This window comes from Protomyctophum bolini (genome assembly GCF_963924005.1).
Source record: "Protomyctophum bolini genome assembly, chromosome: 16".
Lineage (NCBI taxonomy): Eukaryota > Metazoa > Chordata > Actinopteri > Myctophiformes > Myctophidae > Protomyctophum > Protomyctophum bolini.
Genome location: NC_137877.1, coordinates 8,199,486 through 8,220,667, shown reverse-complemented (window position 1 = coordinate 8,220,667; position 21,182 = coordinate 8,199,486). Strand labels below are relative to the sequence as shown.

Sequence of the window (21,182 nt, the reverse complement as noted above, 5' to 3'; positions counted from 1 at the left end):
GGTTAAAGGCAAGGCTCAGTCAGTTATATACAGCGAGAGATCGGATCTCGCGGCTGCACTTCAAAGCCCCGCGTGGGCTAGCAGCAGCGCTCACATCCTGTGCCTTTTGACTGACATCACTAGTGCACGTATGGAGAATGACTTCAATGCCCTGTAGGGCAGAGAGAGAGGGAGGCCTGCAGCACTCAGCAACACTTTAGCCCATTCTGACCTGAGATCAGATTCATACGAGGTTTCCACTGGACACACACTGGTCTGATGAACCCATTCTGACCTGAGATCAGATTTTAAAAATGGTAGTCGTTCTTCGATTTTTCAAAAATAGCAGACCTACAAGCTCGTATCGCGCCACTCGGTGGCGCGATATGAGCTTGTAGATCTGCTATTTTTCAATAGCTAAAGCATAACATGATGCTAACACCAATATGGGTGCCAGGTCAGAATGGGTTAGCCACGGTAGAGAGCGGGGCACTCGTAGACAAGCAACCACCTGCTTCCCCCTGCCTGCCTCCTCCGCTCAGCGGCCTCAACGCCCAGGGAAGATGATGGGAGCCCATTCTAATCGACGCCAAAACACCTACACGACCAGACACCTTTCTGCATGCGTCATATAACCCAGTGAGACGCCCTTAAGGGGGGGGGGGGGGGGGGAGAAGCGACCTTGTGAGGTTGCGTGCATGCATGCATCCTGGCGGCGATGACGCTTTGTCATGGGGGGGGGGGTCAGATCAACATATGGAATGAATTCAGTATACTGGTCATATATGGAGCGTGTCTTGAGTGTACAGGGTTTGATGAGGTCAGATCAACATAATGGAATGTCAGAACAGGTCAGCTCCATATATGGAGATCTAAGGGTGGCAGCGTCTTGAGTGTACAGGGTTTGATGAGGGCCGGGGCCTAAATTTTCGGGCACCGTTTTCGGGGTCTAGTTTTTCGCCGGCTGCCGGGCGCGGCTGCACTAATAACTTTGGGGCGGGCCCGTCTAGAGTTTGAACGGACAGACAGGTATCGGTCAAAAGGGAGACATCGAAGAGGAAGGACGGGTGGGGACGGATCAACATAATGGAATGTCAGAACATGTCCGCTCCATATATGGAGATCTAAGGGTTTGATGAGGTCAGTGTCGTGATCTTCATAATAATACGAAGATGGCCATATATGGAGCGTGTCACGAGGCGTGATGTCACGAGGTGTGACCGAGCGACGGACGGGGTTTTGCAATTTTGAGGTTCTGCTGCTCAAGTGGAATCATTCAGCTCACGGTGCAGCTATATTAGTGATTTATTAGGGGCAGTTATTGATAAGTTATTGATGAGAAGTGAATGGAAATCAATGATAAATGAATTGTATTCACCACGACTATAAATATAAAAGTGGACTGCATCCACTGCGCACACACACACACACACACACACACACACACACACACACACACACACACACACACACACACACACACACACACACACACACACACACACACACACACACACACACACACACACACACACACACACACACACACACACACACACAGCTGTAGCGGCAACAAAAAGACCTCGTAGCCTAGCAACAGCTTCTCCATAACAAGGCCACTTGATTCCTCCGTACGTGGGACTAGAGTGCACTTTAGCGTTATGCGGGACAGAACCAAATAGTTACAGACGAGGTGACCACCGTTATTCCTTACAGTGATCGTATACCGATTTCACTGTACATATCTGCATGTTAAATATACTGTATGTCATCTCAAGAGACAACCTTTGCAAATGAAACCGTTTCCAAAAAGTAAGCGTATATAAAGTTAATTGTATAACTGTTCGGTCTAATGAGACGCGGCGAAGAAATATTGCGCGTCACACAATCTATAGCAGTCCCTTCAGCACGTGCACGTCCAGTTTTCGCAGTGTGCGCAGAATAAAATGTTAGGCGTGGGATGGAGCAATGCTGTGTGTGTGTGTGTGTGTGTGTGTGTGTGTCATGCGTGCGTGTCATTTGCATCCATCTACATAACTGCGTGCATGGGTGGCGCGCGGCGCGCGGCGCTATAGACACACATAGAGAATACTATCTACGCGGCGCGGAATAGAGAAAAGAAAAAGAAAAGAAAAGAAGAAAAAACTTTACGAGGGACGACGACGACGACGACAGTGCCGGGAAACCGAGAAGAAGATGCAAAGGAAGAGAGAGAGGGAGAGATTGACGGATCGGCCCCCTGTGACCCCCCCCCTCCTCCTCCTCCTCCCTCCTCCTCCTTGGATGCAGTGACTGCATCTGTGCGTACGGTGAACCCCAAGCAGCGAGGATGCATCGCCCAGACCCCCCTCCCCTCCCCTCCCCTCCCAGATGCATTCCTGCTCCAGCTGCTGGGGCCCCCACCTCCTCCTCCTCCTCATCTCCTCTGCCTCTACTCCTCCTTACTACCATGCTCTCCGACCACTCCTCTGAGCCCCCACGCTCGCTCACTTGTTCGCCCCCTCACTCACTCACTCACTCACTCACTCCTAATTTAACCCATTCTGACCTGGGAACGATTCCGCAAATGTCTTCTAAATCCTTGACTGTTTTCTTGAAAAAGCCATGTTTTTCTATGTCAGTCCTTCTCAAACACTTTCATGTCACTTTTCACGATTCTTCAAAAATAGCAGACCTACAAGCTCGTAGCGCGCCACTCGGTGGCGCGCTACGAGCTTGTAGATCTGCTGTTTTTCAATAGCTAAGGCATAACATAATGCTAACGCCAAAAGGGGTTCCCACCCAAAATGGGTTAAGCTCCGTCGCGCGCCCCCCCCAAAAAACAGCCGATCTACAAGCTCACACGGCGCGCCGCGCACACACTTGCGTCATGCTTGCAGATCCTATCTATTCTCGGTGGAACACGCCGCGCGACACACCGCCGTGCGACGAAGCGTAAATCAGGGCTTTATTATAACTCACAGTTTTTGGGGGAGCCTGGGAGTGATTATCGGGCCCATCGCCGGGAGGAGAAGGAGGAGGAGGAGGAAAGCAGGAAAAGCAAGCTAAAGGGGAGGGAGGGAGAGAGAGAGACAGGGGGAGAAAGAAAAAAAAAGAAAGAGGGGAATTGTCTGGAAAACAACTGCTCTCTTACCCCTTGTTCTGATTCCAGGGGCTCAGCTTTGACTCGGACTGCAGGCATTCCGTCAAGCATTAACATCCTGTTTGTGAGGCCGTCTGTGGAGAGAACACACAGAGGAGGAGGAGGAGGTGTGAGACAGACAGAGGTTTCAGCATGACGAAGCAGCTCACACACTGCTTTACACACGCACGCACGCACACACACACACACACACACACACACACACACACACGCACACGCACACACACACACACACGCGACTACAGTACAACAACATGCCAACATATATAGTTACACTCAATACACTGCCACAATAAGAAATGCTGAATGGACACTATACTGTGTCTCCTGTTGATGAAACAGTAGGAATACGGTTGCAGGGCTGGCTGGTAATGGGTATATTGCCAACAACCACACGATCGATACGGAGGCCTCGATATACCGTTATGTATCGCGACACACGAGTTGATGTTGAATAATGGCCGCGCGTCCTATACTAAAATGAGTCCTGTAATTATAGACCACCACCGATTGCCGACGTTCTGTCAGAAGATTGAAAGTTTCCAAATCAATTTGAACAAAAAAAACCCCAAGTTGATACAAAAAGCAAGGAAAAATTGAATAAAAATAAAGAATCTTTTGATGGGTGAATGCAAAAGATTCGGGGCAGAAACTCACGCTGATGTTGAAGCCGCACACACACACACAGCCACACACACACACAGCCACACACACACACAGCATTTCCTGACATATGGATATGGTATGATACGATAAACCATTATCGGGCAGGAATACGATATGATTATTTGCCGTATCGATGAATTGAATAGTTTTGTGGCCCGTGGAGGAGCAGTTCCAAAGCGACAAACGATAAACTGTGTACTCACAGCACACACACACAGTGTCACTCCCTTGCATCAGCATCACAGATGACATTCTGTATATAATTACCCACATGTCACATCAAAGAGGCCTGCTCGTAATGTCCTGCACCGCTTATTAGCACGCCGTTTGAACATATAAAGCAAAATGGCCACCGTGTGTGTGTGTGTGTGTGTGTAGCGATAAAAAACTAAGTGTCTATAAGTTCTTTACATAAATCGAAATAAAATAAAGCCTATAGTAACAGAAAAGAAGACATGATAGATGGATACTATAATTTGTCCTTTCGGGGGAATTGGTTTTGTGCCAAGCTAGTCATCAGGATACAAATAAAACATATACAAACAAAACAGATCACACAGTACATCGACAGTAAAGAAACAATGCCAACAGAAGGCCCCCAGTCATAGTTCCAAGAGGCATCACATCACACTCCATGCACGGAACTGAGGTGGGGGCTTAACCCATTCTGACCAGGAACCCATGTTGGTGTTAGCATCATGTTATGCTTTAGCTATTGAAAAATAGCAGACCTACAAGCTCGTAGCGCGCCACTGAGTGGCGCGCTACGAGCTTGTAGGTCTGCTATTTTTGAAAAATCGAACAACAACTGACATTTTTAGAATCTGATCTCAGGTCAGAATGGGTTTATCAGACCAGTGTGTGTCCAGTGGAAACCTCGTATGAATCTGATCTCAGGTCAGAATGGGTTAATTGCTTGTGCATACTGTACGTCCTATACTTATGGGAATGATGACATACAGTAAGTATAAAGTGCAGTTATAGAAATAATAAAGTCCCGGCCTATAGAGGCATGAAACAGTATGGTGCAATTGGTGCAAATGAAAGTTATGTTTTAACCCATTTTGGTGTTCTTTCTAAGCATTATGTTATACTTTAGCTATGTGGAAAAATAGCAGATCTACAAGCTCATACATAGCACGGCACTCTGCGCTATTCTCTGCTATTTTTGAAAGTTTGTGAAAATGTGGCGCAAATCTTTGAATATTTATTCCTTCGGAGAGAACGTGTTTGACTCAAATCTTTGGAACAACTGGAACTGGAACAACATATTTTCAGATGGGGGTCGGCGGCCAATTACATATCATTCTGGGGCTCCTTGACATAAAATAGTTTGAGAACAACTGACATAGAAAACATGAGGTTTTTCTGAAAACTATCATGATTTAGAAGACGTTTGAAATACAACACTGGCGACAGGCAGGTTGGGTTCAGAGTCGAAGGAGCCCTGGCGGTCACACAGGCCGCACACAGGCAGGTAACGGGTTAATAACTATAGAACGTAATTAGGAGCCAAGCCAGGCAGGAAGTGCCTTAACAGTAAAATCTTAGAAACCCATTCCTAAAATAGACAAGCAAACCTCTGTAGGGAAGTAAGTCTAATTATGTTCTCTTCTCTTGGTTTTAGTTAGTGTTCTTTACAATTTTGGAGTATATCGAGTGTTTTTTTCGTATTCTGTTTTGCTTAAGTAGGCAGGCTTCACCTGAAGTTAATTATGTATTGTCGGCGTAACGCCGAAAATAAATAGCATGCTTACAGTACATGTAAATGTTGCCAAGGGGAAGCTTATACAAAGAAAATTGGATTGGACATAAGGTTGAAGCTCGGGGCAAACCACACGGAAAGGGAGGAAACATGGGCACCGATTGACACTAAAGGCCTATGATTAGTCAAATAAGATGTAAACCACTGCAAGGCAGTCCCAGATATGCCAACCCGCTGCTGTTATTCTATTAATATACATATATTGTGATCAGTGGTGCCAAATAACGCTCCCAAGTCTGCGTATGGAACAGTTACCCAAATATCAGCATTCATTAAAAGACAGTTTGTGACTCACTCTAATCAAGTAAAGTCTCGACGCAGTAGAAAACTGAATGAAATCCATCATTTCGCATTCAAACAGCTGCCAGAGGTTTGCAACAAAAGCCTGTCTTTTCCGGTATGAATAAGGACTTTTATAAATTGGCCTATAATTGTTTGGAAATGGATGGGGGTCAAGAAAGACTTCTCCGAGAGCAGGCTGAACAATAGCAATCTTAAAATAATCAGGGACACGTCCAGAGGATACGGAGCGATTTAAAATTGAAAGAAAACAGACGTGCGAGACGTCTGAAATGTCTCATCAACAGAGCTAAGGGGGTCGGCTCCGTGCGAGACACAATATCACTCACAAAGATATGTTTATTGCCATGAATTACATCAGTAAAAAAAAAACACTCCCAAACTGTTGGTATTGAACCTGAAGCCCTGTGTTCCTACATTATCTTTTAAAACGGCAAATGTTCCCCCTGATCCAAGGAGATATCGCTTCTCCAGACGACAACACGTTTATACTGTCCAAGCTTCTCCGACAATAACAACCTACACATGAGCAATGTTACAAACCCGAAGAACTCGATAACGTGTTGTGTGACGTACTGTACCATAGGCCCAATGTATACAGTATAGGCTGCCTGCCGCAAGGCATTCAATTCCCTCTCTGTGTGTCATTGCACACTTAGGTTGCAAAAATAGAAGATATGGCTTTTTTTTTTCGGTCAATGAGTTTGCACGCACACACACACACACACACACACACACACACACACCTATGACACATTTGAGACGGCACACATCATTCTGAACATATACAGTATAGTAGGCCTACTCACGCACATGCACGCACGCACGCACGCACACTTAGTGAATATTGGCTCATCTGTCATTATACTCCAACGAGCGTCACATTGTTCCTCCCCGAGACGGGCAGTAGTGCGGTGCGTTCTCCGGCGCTGTGGCTTTAAGAGAGGGATCTCTCAGCGACTGCCAGCCAATGACAACAATGCATGTTCCGTATCCCTCAGCTGGGGCCGACCTGAGGTAACCCAGCCTCTTATTATTTTAGCAGCGGCAGAACACGGAGGAATGCTAAAAGCAAAAAGGCAAATAGGCGCTCCAAAACATCTCTCTTCTCTACTCTCTCTCTCTCCTACTGCTGCTGCTGCTGGCACCGACAACAGGATGCGTGGCCCAGACCCTGGGCCCATCATCATCATCGCCAACCGACCGACGGGCCGAAGAGAGAGAGAGAGAGAGAGCACGCCGAGCAGCGCGGCCAGCCATGCACGCTTAGCCCATTTTGACCTGGGAATGATTCTACCAAATGTTTTCTCAAAACATTTTCATGTCAAAGACTCCCAAAAGTAATTGGCCTCCGACCCCCCCCCCCCCATCTGAAAATATGTTGTTCCAAGCAAAGATTTGAGTTAAAAACGTTCGCTGTGAAAGAATATATTCAAACATTTGGGCCACATTTTCACGATAAAAAAATAATAGCAGACCTACAAGCTACGAGCTTGTATAGATCTGCTATTTTTCCAATAGCTAAATGATAACATAATGTTTGAAACACCAAAAAGGGGGGTTTCCCGTCCAAAATGTGTTAAGAGAGAGCCAGACCCCTGAAGCGCTTTGCCAGACCACCTGACCACCTGAACCACCAGACGTAAGGTCTCCATGCTGTAAAAAAAATAAAAAAATAAAGTCATGTCTGTGTCACCAATAAATAGTTTAAAGGGGAAATAAAAGAAACACATTACTGCAAGCTGTATTTTAGCAGCACTACTAGTGCCGCCCCCAGACAAGTAGTAACGCTTGCATGTTAGGTCGCTCGCTCCTCCCTGGATTTCCGAGGCTATAAAGCCCAAAACCCTGGGTGTGTTTGTCTTGCAAGAGAGGGAGGCGGTGAGGAAAGAGATGGAGGAGGAGGAGGAGGAGGAGGAGGAGGAGGAGAATTTTCACCCTGGATCTGCAAACAGTGTTGTTTTCGTTGACTGAAAAACCAAGACGAAAAATGTTCGTCGACTATACCTTGCTTTTTTCACAGACGAAAACTAAATGGAAACTAAATGAAAACTAAGCTACGACGACTGAAACTATATAAGACTAAATATATCGACGATTTCGTCATGAAATAAAAGCGAGACTGGAATGTTAGGAAGGGACTAGTGGACAAGAGATCCACTATAAGTCATTTTACTGCACCTGGTTGCATGCTGACGCGCTGTGAGCTCGTAGATCGGCTATTTTCAGCGAGTGTAAAATCTGTCCTTATATACAACAGCATCAAGGCCCGCCTAAAATACATTTCAGTCGACTAAATCAACTGTAGATTCAGTCGACCGAAATGGACTAAAACGAGACCGACACCAAGACCATTCCAGGTGACTATAATAAAACATGACTAAAAAAACCAAAATGAAGTTTCAGTCCAAAGACTAAAGAAAACTAAAATAGAAATGTCCTGGCCAAAAAAAAACAACACTGGCAAGAGGGAGGAGGCGGTTGAGGAAAAAGAGATGGAGGAAGAGGAGGAGGAGGGAGAATATGTTCACCCTGGATGTGCAACCACCCCCACCCTCTCACACAGGTCTAGGTCCCCCAGGTATAGCCTGCATGCACTGGGCTGTGCTGCTGCTGCTGCTGCCTGCTATTGTATTGTTGTCCAGGATATGTCCTTCGGCTTCAGGTCTTGTGGTATAGAGGCCCAGATAGGGTTGTCATGGCAACGTTACTGGGCTGGGTGGAGCATGCATGCATGTGCACACTAGCCTCGGTCCAGCCTGGAGCCATGTGTTGGGGAGGAGAATAGGGAGAGAGAAGCACTCACACACACAGAGGGGGGGGGGGGGGGGGGGGAGAGAGAGAGAGAGAGAGAGAGAGAGAGAGAGAGAGAGAGAGAAACTCAGGTTTTTGCTCTCTAAAAAAGATGGCCATCATTCAGCCAGAGAAAGACCTTCTCTCTCCTCTTCTGAAAATAAATAAATGAGAAAACATGCCCGAGACCTTTCACGGGTATAAGGTCTCGATCTTAGCCCAGTGGGCAGTTACGTTTTCCACTGTGTCAAAGACATGCTGCTCTCCTGCATATTATTCAAGGATATGAATGCTGGGGTGCTGCTGCTAGGCAGGCCTCCCGTTGTTAATTCAGTGTAGCTTTGCCACAAAAAAAGTCATTCAACTCCTACTCTAAATGCTCGCATAGAATTTTCTGATCACGTGGACGTTCTGTAAATGTGGAACTAAAGAACTCTTATAAACCCTGATTCACACCGTGTTGTTGCATGAAAGGTGCCGTTCGCCCCCGGGGGAAAATAGGCAAATCTACAAGCTCACAAACCATGCCGCACCGCCGTGACGAGTTGTGAGCTTGTAGATCTGCTATTTCTGCCGCGTGAATGAACACCGGCTTGCAAATATATTATTAAAGATGGAGTGCCACATTCACGTGTCTATGAGGTGACAGTGCTTCATTAGACACCCTGGAGTCGTTTTTATGTGCAATAATGGTGTATTCACTTTGTATTTAGGGTTTCTTCCTGGAGGCTGAACCCTTGACAGTCAAACTGGGGCCAATGAAATAAACAGCAATATAGTGACATCACATGATCAGCCCCTCCCCTAACCCCTCCACCTTTATCATACAACTACAGCTGTGGGTGTGGCTTCAGTTCAGGTGGATCACCACCCATCACCATGCACTCACCAGGCAAACCAGGCATACTTAATGAACTGGTGGGCGTGGTGTCCACATAAAAGCATGATTTTAACAAATTCTGTACACTTTTTTGGAAAAAAACGTTCTTCCTCCTTATATTATAATAATATAGCTGATGATCATGTTTTAGGGTGGGGGAAAAAGATGGTGGCACTCCTTTAAGCATCATAACTAACTATCTATCTATCTATCCTCGTCACGGTGCAGTGAGCACAGCTCATTGCTCTGGGGGCGGGGGGGCAACGGGGGGGGGGGGGGGTGGGCAACGGCCAAGTCTCTCCAAGTGTGTCCACAGTCCAGCTAATCCAGTGGGTTTGTGACCACATTCCTAATGAACTGGCCCGCAAGCACGCTCTCCTCATAGGAAATCAATGGCCAGTGCATGCCTCTGCTTGTGGCTGTAATGACTAATGAGCTAAGAGGAGGCACGGAGACTTAACGCGCTTTGGCCGGGAAGGAAGAACCCCCTTTTGGGTGTTTTATGTTATAATTTAGAGCTATTGAAAAATAGCAGATCTACAAGCTCATAGCCTATACGAGCTTGTATAGGTCTGCTATTTTTTAAAAATCGTCAAAATGCACGGCACAAATCTTTGAATATATATTCTTTCAGAGTGAACGTTTTAACTCAAATCTTTGCTTCTGGGTGAGGGTCCCTGGAACTACGTACATATTTTCAGATGGGGGTCGACCATCATATAATTCTTGGGGTCCTTGACATGAAATATGGACTATGGAGCACCACTGATATTATAGAAACACGGGTATTTCAGAAAACTGTCAGGATTTAGAAGACTAGGCCTAAATGGGTTAACCCATTCTGAACGGGAACCCATTTTGGTGTTGGCATCATGTTATGCTTTAGCTACTGAAAAATAGCAGATCTACAAGCTCATAGCGCGCCACCGAGTGGCGCGCTACGAGCTTGTAGGTCTGCTATTTTTTGAAAAATCGATAGAACGACTGACATTTTTAGAATCTGATCTCAGGTCAGAATGGGTCAATCAGACCAGTGTGTGTCCAGCGGAAACCTCGTATGAATCTGATCTCAGGTCAGAATGGGTTAACACAGAGTAATGACCTAATGGAGTACAGCGCCGCTGCATGGTAGGGGTCGCATCGGAAAACTTTGACCGAGTCGATTGTCATAACCCTCTCGTTCTTTACAGAAATGCTCTCAATTAATTCATAAATCAAGACACCCATTATTATTATTAACAGAGAAACAAGTGTGAAATGAAGAAGATTTATTTTCAAAGCTATAATAAAACAAGTGGTGTATTGTATGTTATACACGGCGTTGCTCTGTTGCTAGATTTGGTCTGCTGGCATAGCCGGGTGCTCAATAAGCCATTTTGGTCGGGAATCCCTTTTTGGTGTTAGCATTATGTTATGCTTTAGCTATTGAAAAATAGCAGATCTACAAGCTCGTATAGCGCGCCACCGAGTGGCGCGCTACGAGCTTGTATAGGTCTGCTATTTTTGAAAAGTCGAAGAAACATAGCTTTTTCAGAAAACTGTCAGGATTTGGAAGACATTTTTTTTAGAATCTGATCTCAGGTCAGAAATGGGATAAGCCAGCAGTGCACTGTCCGTCAGCCAGCCGAAGGCTCGGTGTGTGGGAGATGAGGACAAGAGGGAGTGAGAGAGAGTGAGAGAGAGAGAGGGGAGGGAGGAGAGGAGAGACTGGAAAGAGGGCAGATTAAGATCACCTTTCCATTTGCTGCTCTCCGAAATGAAATGGCCATCCCAGGTGTGAGGGGGAGTGTGGGACGCAGGGGGGGGGGGAGGGCAGTGGAGTGTTGAGGCATCTCATTTGTCCCTCCTCCCTCTCCTCCCTTCCCCTCCCCTCCCCGCCCCTCCCCGCCCTCCCCATCCCAAACCAAATCCCTGGGTATAGCTGGAGAGAGGGACCGAGCAAAGAATGAGGCCAGGGCTATACGAGAGAAAGAAAGAGAGAAGGTAGAAATGTGTGTATTTCCCACCTACAGTATGCTGTATATCAGTGGTTCCCAAACTTTTCCATTTCATGGACCCCCAAATTGACATTTGTACCCCCATTTGAAAAAGATGTTCCAGGGACCCCCGTAAGAGAAGATTTGTTACGGCTCTATAGCAGTGATTCTCAGGGACCCCCAGTTTGACATGCATCAGTCTACGGACCCCCCATTTAATGGCATTCTCTGAGACCCCAAATTTATATTGTAAAATTAAAGTTAATTTAACTCTGACACTTACTCTGGTGCGGGAGGGGGGTATATGTATGTATATACATGCATATAGAAAAATGGGGGGGGGGGATGGCACATGATTTACTGTGAAAAAATTGGGGAGAGTTAATGTATGGGGGGGGAAAAAAACTAAACAAAAGTACAATAATGCTGTAAATGTCTATGTTCACTCTCCTTCCCAGTTCCGTACAACCGTATGAATGAGTGTGCTTATCAATAAACAGAATAAAACAATATATACATTTAACTCAAAGTTAACAAAGTTACACCGACCCGTAAAAGGGTCCATTGGGTTCCTATCTATAACTATATCATTTAACTGGGGGGGACCCCCTGGAACTCCCTTCAAGGACCCCTAGGGGGGTCCCCGCCTTGGGACCCCACTTTGGTAACCACTGCTGTATAATACACCTTTCCCTGTGAAGGGTAAAAAAAAATGACGTTGGGTGTTTTTTTTCCCTTTAAAAAAAGAAAAGTCTGTTTTATATATCTGTTACTCATGCATTGGAACTCGTGTCAAGCCCTTTTTTTCCCCCAATCCTCCCCAAGCCTCTGCTATCTCCAGGCTGAGGTCCAGCGGCTCCTACAGCTAGCTACCTGATGGCTATCAGCCCTGTTGCTGACGGTAGCTGATAGCTGCTCGGCTGGAGCGCACGGATAAGGCAACAGCCAGAACCTTACGTATATAGCGCCAGTCAGACCCACGACCAGACCGGCCGATCAATAAGAGGTGACAGGCCTTGGACAGAGAACTCATGACCTTCGAGGACACAATGCTGATCTCATATGCCCGCTGACCTCACTCACACGCACACGCGTGTGCGTGTGAGTGAGGTCAGTGAGGCCAGTGTTGATTTCGTCGACTAAAATATGTTGACAATTTCGTCAACGAATAAAAACTATAGGCTAAAATGTTATAGGAAGGGACTAGTGGACAAGAGATCCAGTATATAAGTCATGTTACAGAACGGTTGCATGCAGAAAATATAGCAGATCTACAAGCTGCGACGCGTTGTGAGCTTGTAGATCGGCTATTTTCAGCAAGTGTACAAAATCAGTCATTACGACGGCATCAAGGCCCGCCGAAATACATTTTAGTCGACTAAATCAACTGTAGATTTATAGTCGACTAAAATCTTATGATATTTAGTCGACTAAAACTGTACTAAAACATTCCGGGTGACTAAAATGTGACTGAAACTAAATTAAAACTATTCAAGAGACTATATAATGGGCTGTATTTTACCAGGTCTTATTACTTAACTTGAGTAAACTAAAGACCTGGAGGCGTGGTCAATGCTCTTTGGCCACTCAGAATAGCCAAAGAGCATTGATGATCACGCCTCCAGGTCTTTAGTTTACTCAAGTTATAGGGAATAAGACCTGGTACTTATAAGACACGCAAAATACAGCCCGTGAACATATATGACTAAAACTACAAATCTGAATTTGCTGCCAAAAGCAACACTGGCGCACGCACGCACGCACACACACACACACACACACACACACACACACACACACACACACACACACACACACACACACACACACACACACACACACACACACACACACACACACACACACACACACACACACACACACACACACACACACACACACACACACACACACACACACACACACACACACACACACACACACACACACACACACACACACACGTATACTGCATTTGCTATATGCAGATATTTAACCTATCATAAGGACACTGGCACTAGTCACTGAACAATGTTGGCTGGAGCTTCCAGCCAACAACAGCATGTTCCCATGCGTACTGTACTCTGTACTGTACCTACCCAGCGATCAACCAGTACGCTGACACATTGTGTGAACCAGGCTAAGATGTATTCTCTTTGATAAGGCAGTTGTTGCCCATTGTTAATTACGGCTTGTTTTCAAAGGTCATGGTTTTTAAAACGGGAGGTAATTGGATAGGAAGTGGAGTTAAAAGGGTTGAAACAAACAGCATACAGAATACTGTGAGTACACAGCGTAGAAGTCATACAGTATATGTATACGGTAATGTTGTGGGGATGTTAGGGGCTATAATATCTTGTACCACCCCTTAACCCTTATCCCTAAAACTTATTTGCCATTTTTTTACTATTTAAAAGAAAACCTTTTAAAATAGTTCAAATAGCCGATCTACAAGCTCACTACGTGTACGATGTAGATCAGCTATAGTTATAGCTATATATTTTTAAATGATTTTCAAAATAGTAAAAAAATGGCAAAATAAGTTTTAGGGATAAGGGATAAGGGTGGCGCAAGATGGAGCCTATAGGTGTTTTGAGTGATTGATTGAAGTATTTATTTACAGTATTAGTATTTAGTTACAGTATAGATTTCAAGCACAACTCGATACAAAGACCGTTAACTGTGAGTGGACGACCCAATGAAGCACCATACATACACTTGTTCACAAGAGGGTCCACCTTGTTCAAATCATCACAATGTGTTGAATGTCGTTCTCCGATAATTATTAAGCCAACAATAAATCTATACTCTAATATGTTCTCTCTCTCTCTCTCTCATGCACACACACACACACACACACACACACACACACATACACTCATACAGGAACAGCCACACATCGCAACAGACGGACCCACTCAACCACCTCCTCTGCTTTGTCCCCATGCGGAGCGCCCAGAGCAACTGTACTGTGCATCTGTGTCACAGAGGCTGTGGACCTGCTGCCATGGGGCTCGGAGGAGGGGAGGGGAGGAGGAGGGGAGGGGAGGGGAGGGGAGGGGGATAGGAGAAAAGGGGAGGAAAGGAGGGAAGGGTGGAACATGGACCATATTAGCGGAGATATGTGGGGGGGTGGAAGGGCTGGGGGGGGGGGGGGGGGAGTGTTAAGGAAGGTTATAGCAGCAGAGGAAGGGTATGCGTGTGTGCTGTGTCTGTGCGCGCGTGCGTGAGTGTGTGCGACTGTGCGTGAGTGAGTGTGAGGGGGTGGTGGTGGTGGGTGGGATGGAATGGAGTAGGAGGTGGATGGAAGGATAGGTGAAGGGGGGTTGGGGTCGGTTGGGGACTATGAAGACCCCAGCAGAGTTTATGGCAGTATACACAGCAAAAAACCCGGTGTTAGTTATAATTTAACTCTGGAGGAGAGTTCGTCACTGCCATTTTTTTCTTCTTTTTTTTTTTACACTCACAGAGTTAAATGAAAACACGGGAGGTTTGGAGAAGCTGCTGCAGCCACAAGGAGAGTACAGGAGAGGACTGACGAGGGGGAAGGGTGTTGGGCGGGGGGTGGGGTGGGGTGGGAGAGAGGGGATATGGACCCGAGCCAAGGCCCGGTCGAGCACAGAGCACACGGTGCAAGCATGCCAACAGACCCCCCCCACCCCCACCCCACACTTCCACCAAAGAGGGAGAGAGAGAGAGAGAGAGAGAGAGACAGAGAGTATAAGAAGCAGAAAGTGCATGAGAGAGAGAGAGAAAGCAGTCCAAGAAAACAATTTGCGTGTTTTTTTTTTTCTTCCTTTAATTGCCTTGAAAACACTTCCATATTTTCTCATCTTGTGTTTGATATAGACTGCTGACATCATCGGCGGTTCCTATAATGTTGTTCCTAGATTCGAAGATTAACTCATTCTGAACGGGAACCCCTTTCGGTGTTATACTTTAGCTATGGAAAAACAGCAGATCTACAAGCGCGGCACTCTGTGCCGTGCTATGAGCTTGTAGGTCTGCTATATTTAATATATTTAATCGTGAAAATGTAGTGCAAATCTTTAAAGATAATATATTCTTTCAGAGGGAAAGTTTTAAACTCAAATCTTTGCTTCTGAGGGGTTCCTGCATGAATAACATATTTTCAGATGCTGGTCGATTACATATAACTTTTTTTTTTTTTAATTTCGACGTCAGACCTAAATGGATTAAGTTACGCTGTGCGCTGCAAAAATCCTACGTGTCAGTTTAACTCACACGGAGGATTTTGTACAATGTACAGGTATAAGTGCTGTGGCACGGCCGAGGTTGTATAGCGCTCCTGAACTGGTATCTGAACTGTAAGGCCTTGCAGACTCTTTAAAGATGCAAGAGGAGAGCAGTTCCTGTCTCGTGTCATTGTGCGTCTACAGACTTATAGCTGCTCACTTCCCATGTGACGTGTTTAGACATTCTACTAAATGTCTTCTTCCTATGTCAGATTGTCAGTATAGGTGCTCAAACTATTTCATGTCAAGGACCCCAAACATTATCTGTATTTGGCCGCCGACCCCCATCTGAAAATATGTTGTTCCAAGGAGCCTCTCAGAAGCAAAGATGAGTTAAAAATGTCGGCTCTGAAAGAACATATTCCAAATTCGCGCCACATTTTCACGAAGAAAAGATTTGAGTTAAAAATGTTCGCTCTGTATGAATATAATTACTCCCCCCCTGTCAGGTGTAAAGGAGAGACTTGGACACTGCATGCATGAAGGAAGCATGAGTTCAAGTCCGTTGCTCTCCCCAGGTTGGCGGAGGGTGTATGTACTAGAGCCCAGGATCACATTAGATAATTGACACAGGGGTGAAAAATGGGTTACAAAATCGTGGGATAAAAAAAATATATATAAAAGAAAAAGAAAATAATATTCCAAATTTGCGACACATTTTCACGATTAAAAAAAATAGCTAATCGTATAGATCTGCTATTTTTCAATAGCTAAAGTATAACATAATGCTTAAAACACCAAAAAGGATTCCCGCCCCAAAATGGGTTAATCTACAAGTTCACAACATGTATAGCATCGTGACGCATTGCGTGCTTGTAGATCTGCTCTTTTTGGTGACAAGCCGAACACCAACGTACGACTATAAGTACAGTTGGCTTTTTTTACTACCCTCCAGCATTACTTGCAGTTCAGTCTAACTGCCTAACTATACAGTAACTTCCTCTCTCTTTGACTAACCAATGACTAACCTAACTATAACTTCCTCTCTCTTTGACTAACCAATGACTAACCTAACTATAACTTCCTCTCTCTTTGACTAACCAATGATAGCAACAGGTTTTGTTCTACTGAGCAGGGGCAATAATACACAGACCAGGGTGCGAAAAAAAAGAAAGAAGCACATGGAGTCACGCACACGCACAACAATATGCCCGTCGTCATATCACGAGTCAAAACCAAAAGGCACCAAGGCAGTCATAACAAAGAGCCCGAGACAGCAGAACAAACAGCGTTTTCTTGCTGGCATATGGAATTATTATAGCTGAATGATAATACTACTGTAATTCAGTTAGGGAGTAGTGGAGCCAGGGACTGATCCGTATAGTGTAATAATAAAATGAAATATTTAACATATTGTAATCTAGCGTGCTATAGCGGGGAAAAAGAGGCTGAATCGCAGCTTATTTGAATCACAGGCTAACCTCCTCAACCTGCTACATGTTAATCCGTTTAGACCTGAGGACGATTCTTAAAAAAAGAAAATCTAAATCCTAAAAGTTTTCTGAAAAACCTACGTATGTTTCTATGTCAGTGGTAATCAACCTTTTTCATGTCAAGGACCCCCAGAATTATCTGTATTTGGCCGCCGACACCCATCTGAAAATATGTTTCAGACGCAGAAGCAAAGATTTGAGTTAAAAACGTTCACTCTGAAATAATATATATTCAAAGATTTGCGTCACATTTTTCAAGTTTTTTTTCCCAAAAATAGCAGACCTACAAGTTCATAGCTTGTAGCTTGTTCATGAGCTTGTAGATCTGCTATTTTTCCCAACAGCTAAAGTATAACATAATGGCTTAAAAACACCAAAAAGGGGTTCCCCGTCCACAATGGGTTAAGCCGCCTGATCATGACCTTATTATGTGGCCCTTATTCTGGCCCGGGGAGCTCGTTCAAACAGCTCCCTGCAGGCTTACCTCTTAGCCGGAGTAAGTGGACAGCCACAAAAATGGCTGACTAAAAGCTCTCTCTCCCCCTAATGCGCTCTTCCTCTCTGCACAGACAAAAAACCTTGACGTGAACTCCAAACAGCCCTCTATAATTCATCTCTGCAGCCAGACTCTCACCCTCAACCTTACACACAGCGTGCGTCAGGTAAAATATTCTCCATGATGTACTGTGTGCAGCCGACTCGGCCCCCGCGTGTGCGTGTGCGTGTGCACGTGTGTGTGTGCATGTGTAACACAGTGGCTGATGGGGATGTGTGTTTATCCTCATCCTAGCCCTTAGCCCTGGATGTACTGAGATGGACATGGAGATTCTTCTTTTTTTCCCTCCTTTCCTCGAATCATTCCTGGCACTGTGTGAATGGTCTCAGAATTTCCATTTCATAAGGCGTATTTCCCTTGGCAAGGATAGGAGCAGCAGGCAAAGACTTTTGGATGCTTCTGGGACATTTTTGAACGAGGCTCAAGAGAGCACAGAGTGCTACTACCACCTCTCTATTCGAAGTATTCACACTCCTCATAAGCACCGGCAACTCACAATAGCATCAAACCCTGGCATGGGCCTGCTATGTTTTGGAAAAAAGAAGAGAAAAAAAAGGAAAGAAAAGAAAAGTTCCTTTAGGGTAATAAAAAAAGAAGAAAAAAAAAAAAACGAAAAACACGGCGAAGAGGAGGAGAAAAAAAAGGAAAAAGAAAAACCTTAGAGACACACTCCTCCACTGATGCACTTTGCCTCAAAGCACCCTAAACATTTCCTCATGGGAACCAATCAGCTCCACAGAGAGAGAAAGAATACATGTCTTCTTGAATGTGGCGGTTATTAGAGGGGAATAGCTGCGCCATTCATGCTTTTTTTTTTGCTTCTTTTCATCCCCGGGAATAGACAGCCCAACATGAAGATCTTATCACGGTTCCCTCCATAAATCCATATTGAAACGTCTGCTGCTGCCGCCTCTATCTCCCTCTCTCGAATTTCCATTTGGAGCTCAGGTGTTCTTGTACAGTATGTGACGACGTGGCATACATATGTGACTATATACTTCTCTCTCTCTCTATCTCTCTCTCTTGAGCCCCCGATTTATATTTCGTCGTATAGGAAGGTGACGACGCATGGCTAGAAATGAGCCGATCTGCAAGCTCACAAAGCGCCACGTCATTCACGAGGCAATGTGAGCTTGTAGATTGGCTATTTTAGGTAAGCAAGACGGGGCGTTCTATACGGCACCCGCATAGACGTGTATACCCTGCGAGTCAGGAAATGGAGTGGGACACACACACACACACACACACACACACACACACACACACACACACACACACACACACACACACACACACACACACACACACACACACACACACACACACACACACACACACACACACACACACACACACACACACACACACACACACACACACACACACACACACACACACACACACACCTAAGGGCGCTTGCTACCGATGTTGCAAAAGTCAGTGTCACGATGAAGCCGGAACGCGGTGTGGTTTTATTTGAAGTGGCTGTCGTCAGAAACATGTATATATACTGTTAGACTGCAGCCTACATCACGGCACTTATCCGCCTTGCAGGAACACTTTTAAGGCCTGGTGTCCTTGTTTGTCAGGGGCCAATTATGTACAATATGCTCGTCAACATGCCACTTACAGTGGAGGAGAAAAAAAGAAATGGCATTTACAGAGAGTTGACAGACACACACACAAAAGGGGCAACATGCGGTGCTAAATCGTGCTAAAACGTGTATACGGGCTGAATGGAGTTGGTATAACGGCTGCATATTGATTAGATTGATCACATCACGCCACGTATAACAACAGACAATATACCGAGGCTCGCACAATACCTTGTCAACACGCGTGTGCGCTATTTAACTGAATGGGGAAATGCACCCTAACATTGAATTGACATAATATTTGTATTTATATATCATAATATAGCTTACAACTCCATTTGACAGAGTGACAAGACTGTAGTGATGATGTCATCATCAAGGGACAAATCCTGAAGCTTTTATCCCATTTTGGGCGGGAACCCCTTTTGGTGTTTTAAACATTATGTTATAATTTAGCTATTGAAAAATCGAGCTTTTTCAGAAAACTGTCAGGATGTAGAAGACATTTTTTTAATCTGATCTCAATGTCAAAATGGGTTAATCACTTGTAACTCTACAAATGTAACCAAATATTAGGTTAAAGTTGTTATATGAACTCTCAGAATTTCAAAGTGTAGGATAGTATTTCCTGGGATACGTGTAGATTTTGTGATTCAGAGTAAGCCCATAAAGTATACTCAAACTTCTGGATGTGTGATAATATATCTCAAAACAAAAACCGTTATGTGAGCCCACACATTCACAGTCAACGTCAACACAGTGTCACAGCTGATGACATCACACATTCACAGTCAACGTCAACACAGTGTCACAGCTGATGACATCACACATTCACAGTCAACGTCAACACAGTGTCACAGCTGATGACACCACACATTCACAGTCAAAGGTCAACAGTGTCACAGCTGATGACATCACACATTCACAGTCAAAGGTCAACAGTGTCACAGCTGATGACATCACACATTCACAGTCAAGGTCAACACAGTGTCACAGCTGATGACATCACACATTCACAGTCAACGTCAACACAGTGTCACAGCTGATGACATCACACATTCACAGTCAACGTCAACACAGTGTCACAGCTGATGACATCACACATTCACAGTCAACGTCAACACAGTGTCACAGCTGATGACATCACACATTCATACCAATAGGGGGAAAAAAGCACCCTTTGGGCATTTGGCCCCTTATTACTATACCTTAACTCTACAAAATGAAATGCCTAAAACAGTCTAAATCCTAGCAGTTCCCTAACAGGTTTCTCACTTATCATCATATCATCAATCACAATTGGCATCCTCACTTTTCACCCTCAAATCCGTGGTATACACACAGACACAGAAACGGGTCCCCTGGTCGCAGAGAACGAATTTCCTGTAGGCGGAGACGACATATTGAACCACTACATTGAATGATAGAGTGACTTGATGTTATAGTCTGCTCAAACGTTACTCTTTTACCTGCTTTTTTACTAACACTAACTATACAAAGATGCCCAGAACATCGAGATGAACCTGTGTCGTTTATGGCTGCTCCAACAGTATAGTGGCAACATTCAACTTTGGAGAGAAACGGAATGTCAAAAAAATACGTTGCGGTGGCTGAGACCAGAGCCATAGAGTAATGGTTGAGACGAAGCAGTGAAAGGTCCTGAAAGATACATAACGTCAGTCTTACCCAATACCCTAATCTTTCTGTTGTATGAACACAAGGCTGCTGTACTTTATACCTCATGAGGTATAAAGTACAGCAGCCTTGTGTTCATACAACAGAAAGACTGGCTTTATGTATCTTTCAGGACCTTTCACTGCTTCGTCTCTCAACCATTACTC

The 21,182-nt window shown here is 45.0% G+C and overlaps 1 protein-coding gene across 1 annotated transcript in view; it reads right to left on the bottom strand.

Annotated features, from left to right (window-relative positions):
- klf12b (Kruppel like factor 12b) overlaps positions 1-3,200 on the bottom strand; it is a 34,860-nt gene extending 31,660 nt beyond the window's left edge. Inside the window, exon 1 of the mRNA XM_080786262.1 lies at positions 3,113-3,200. Coding sequence (XP_080642388.1) covers positions 3,113-3,178 — 66 coding nt within the window. The 5' untranslated portion in view covers positions 3,179-3,200. The remainder of the gene's footprint in view (positions 1-3,112) is intronic.
- Between the last annotated feature and the right edge of the window lie 17,982 nt (positions 3,201-21,182).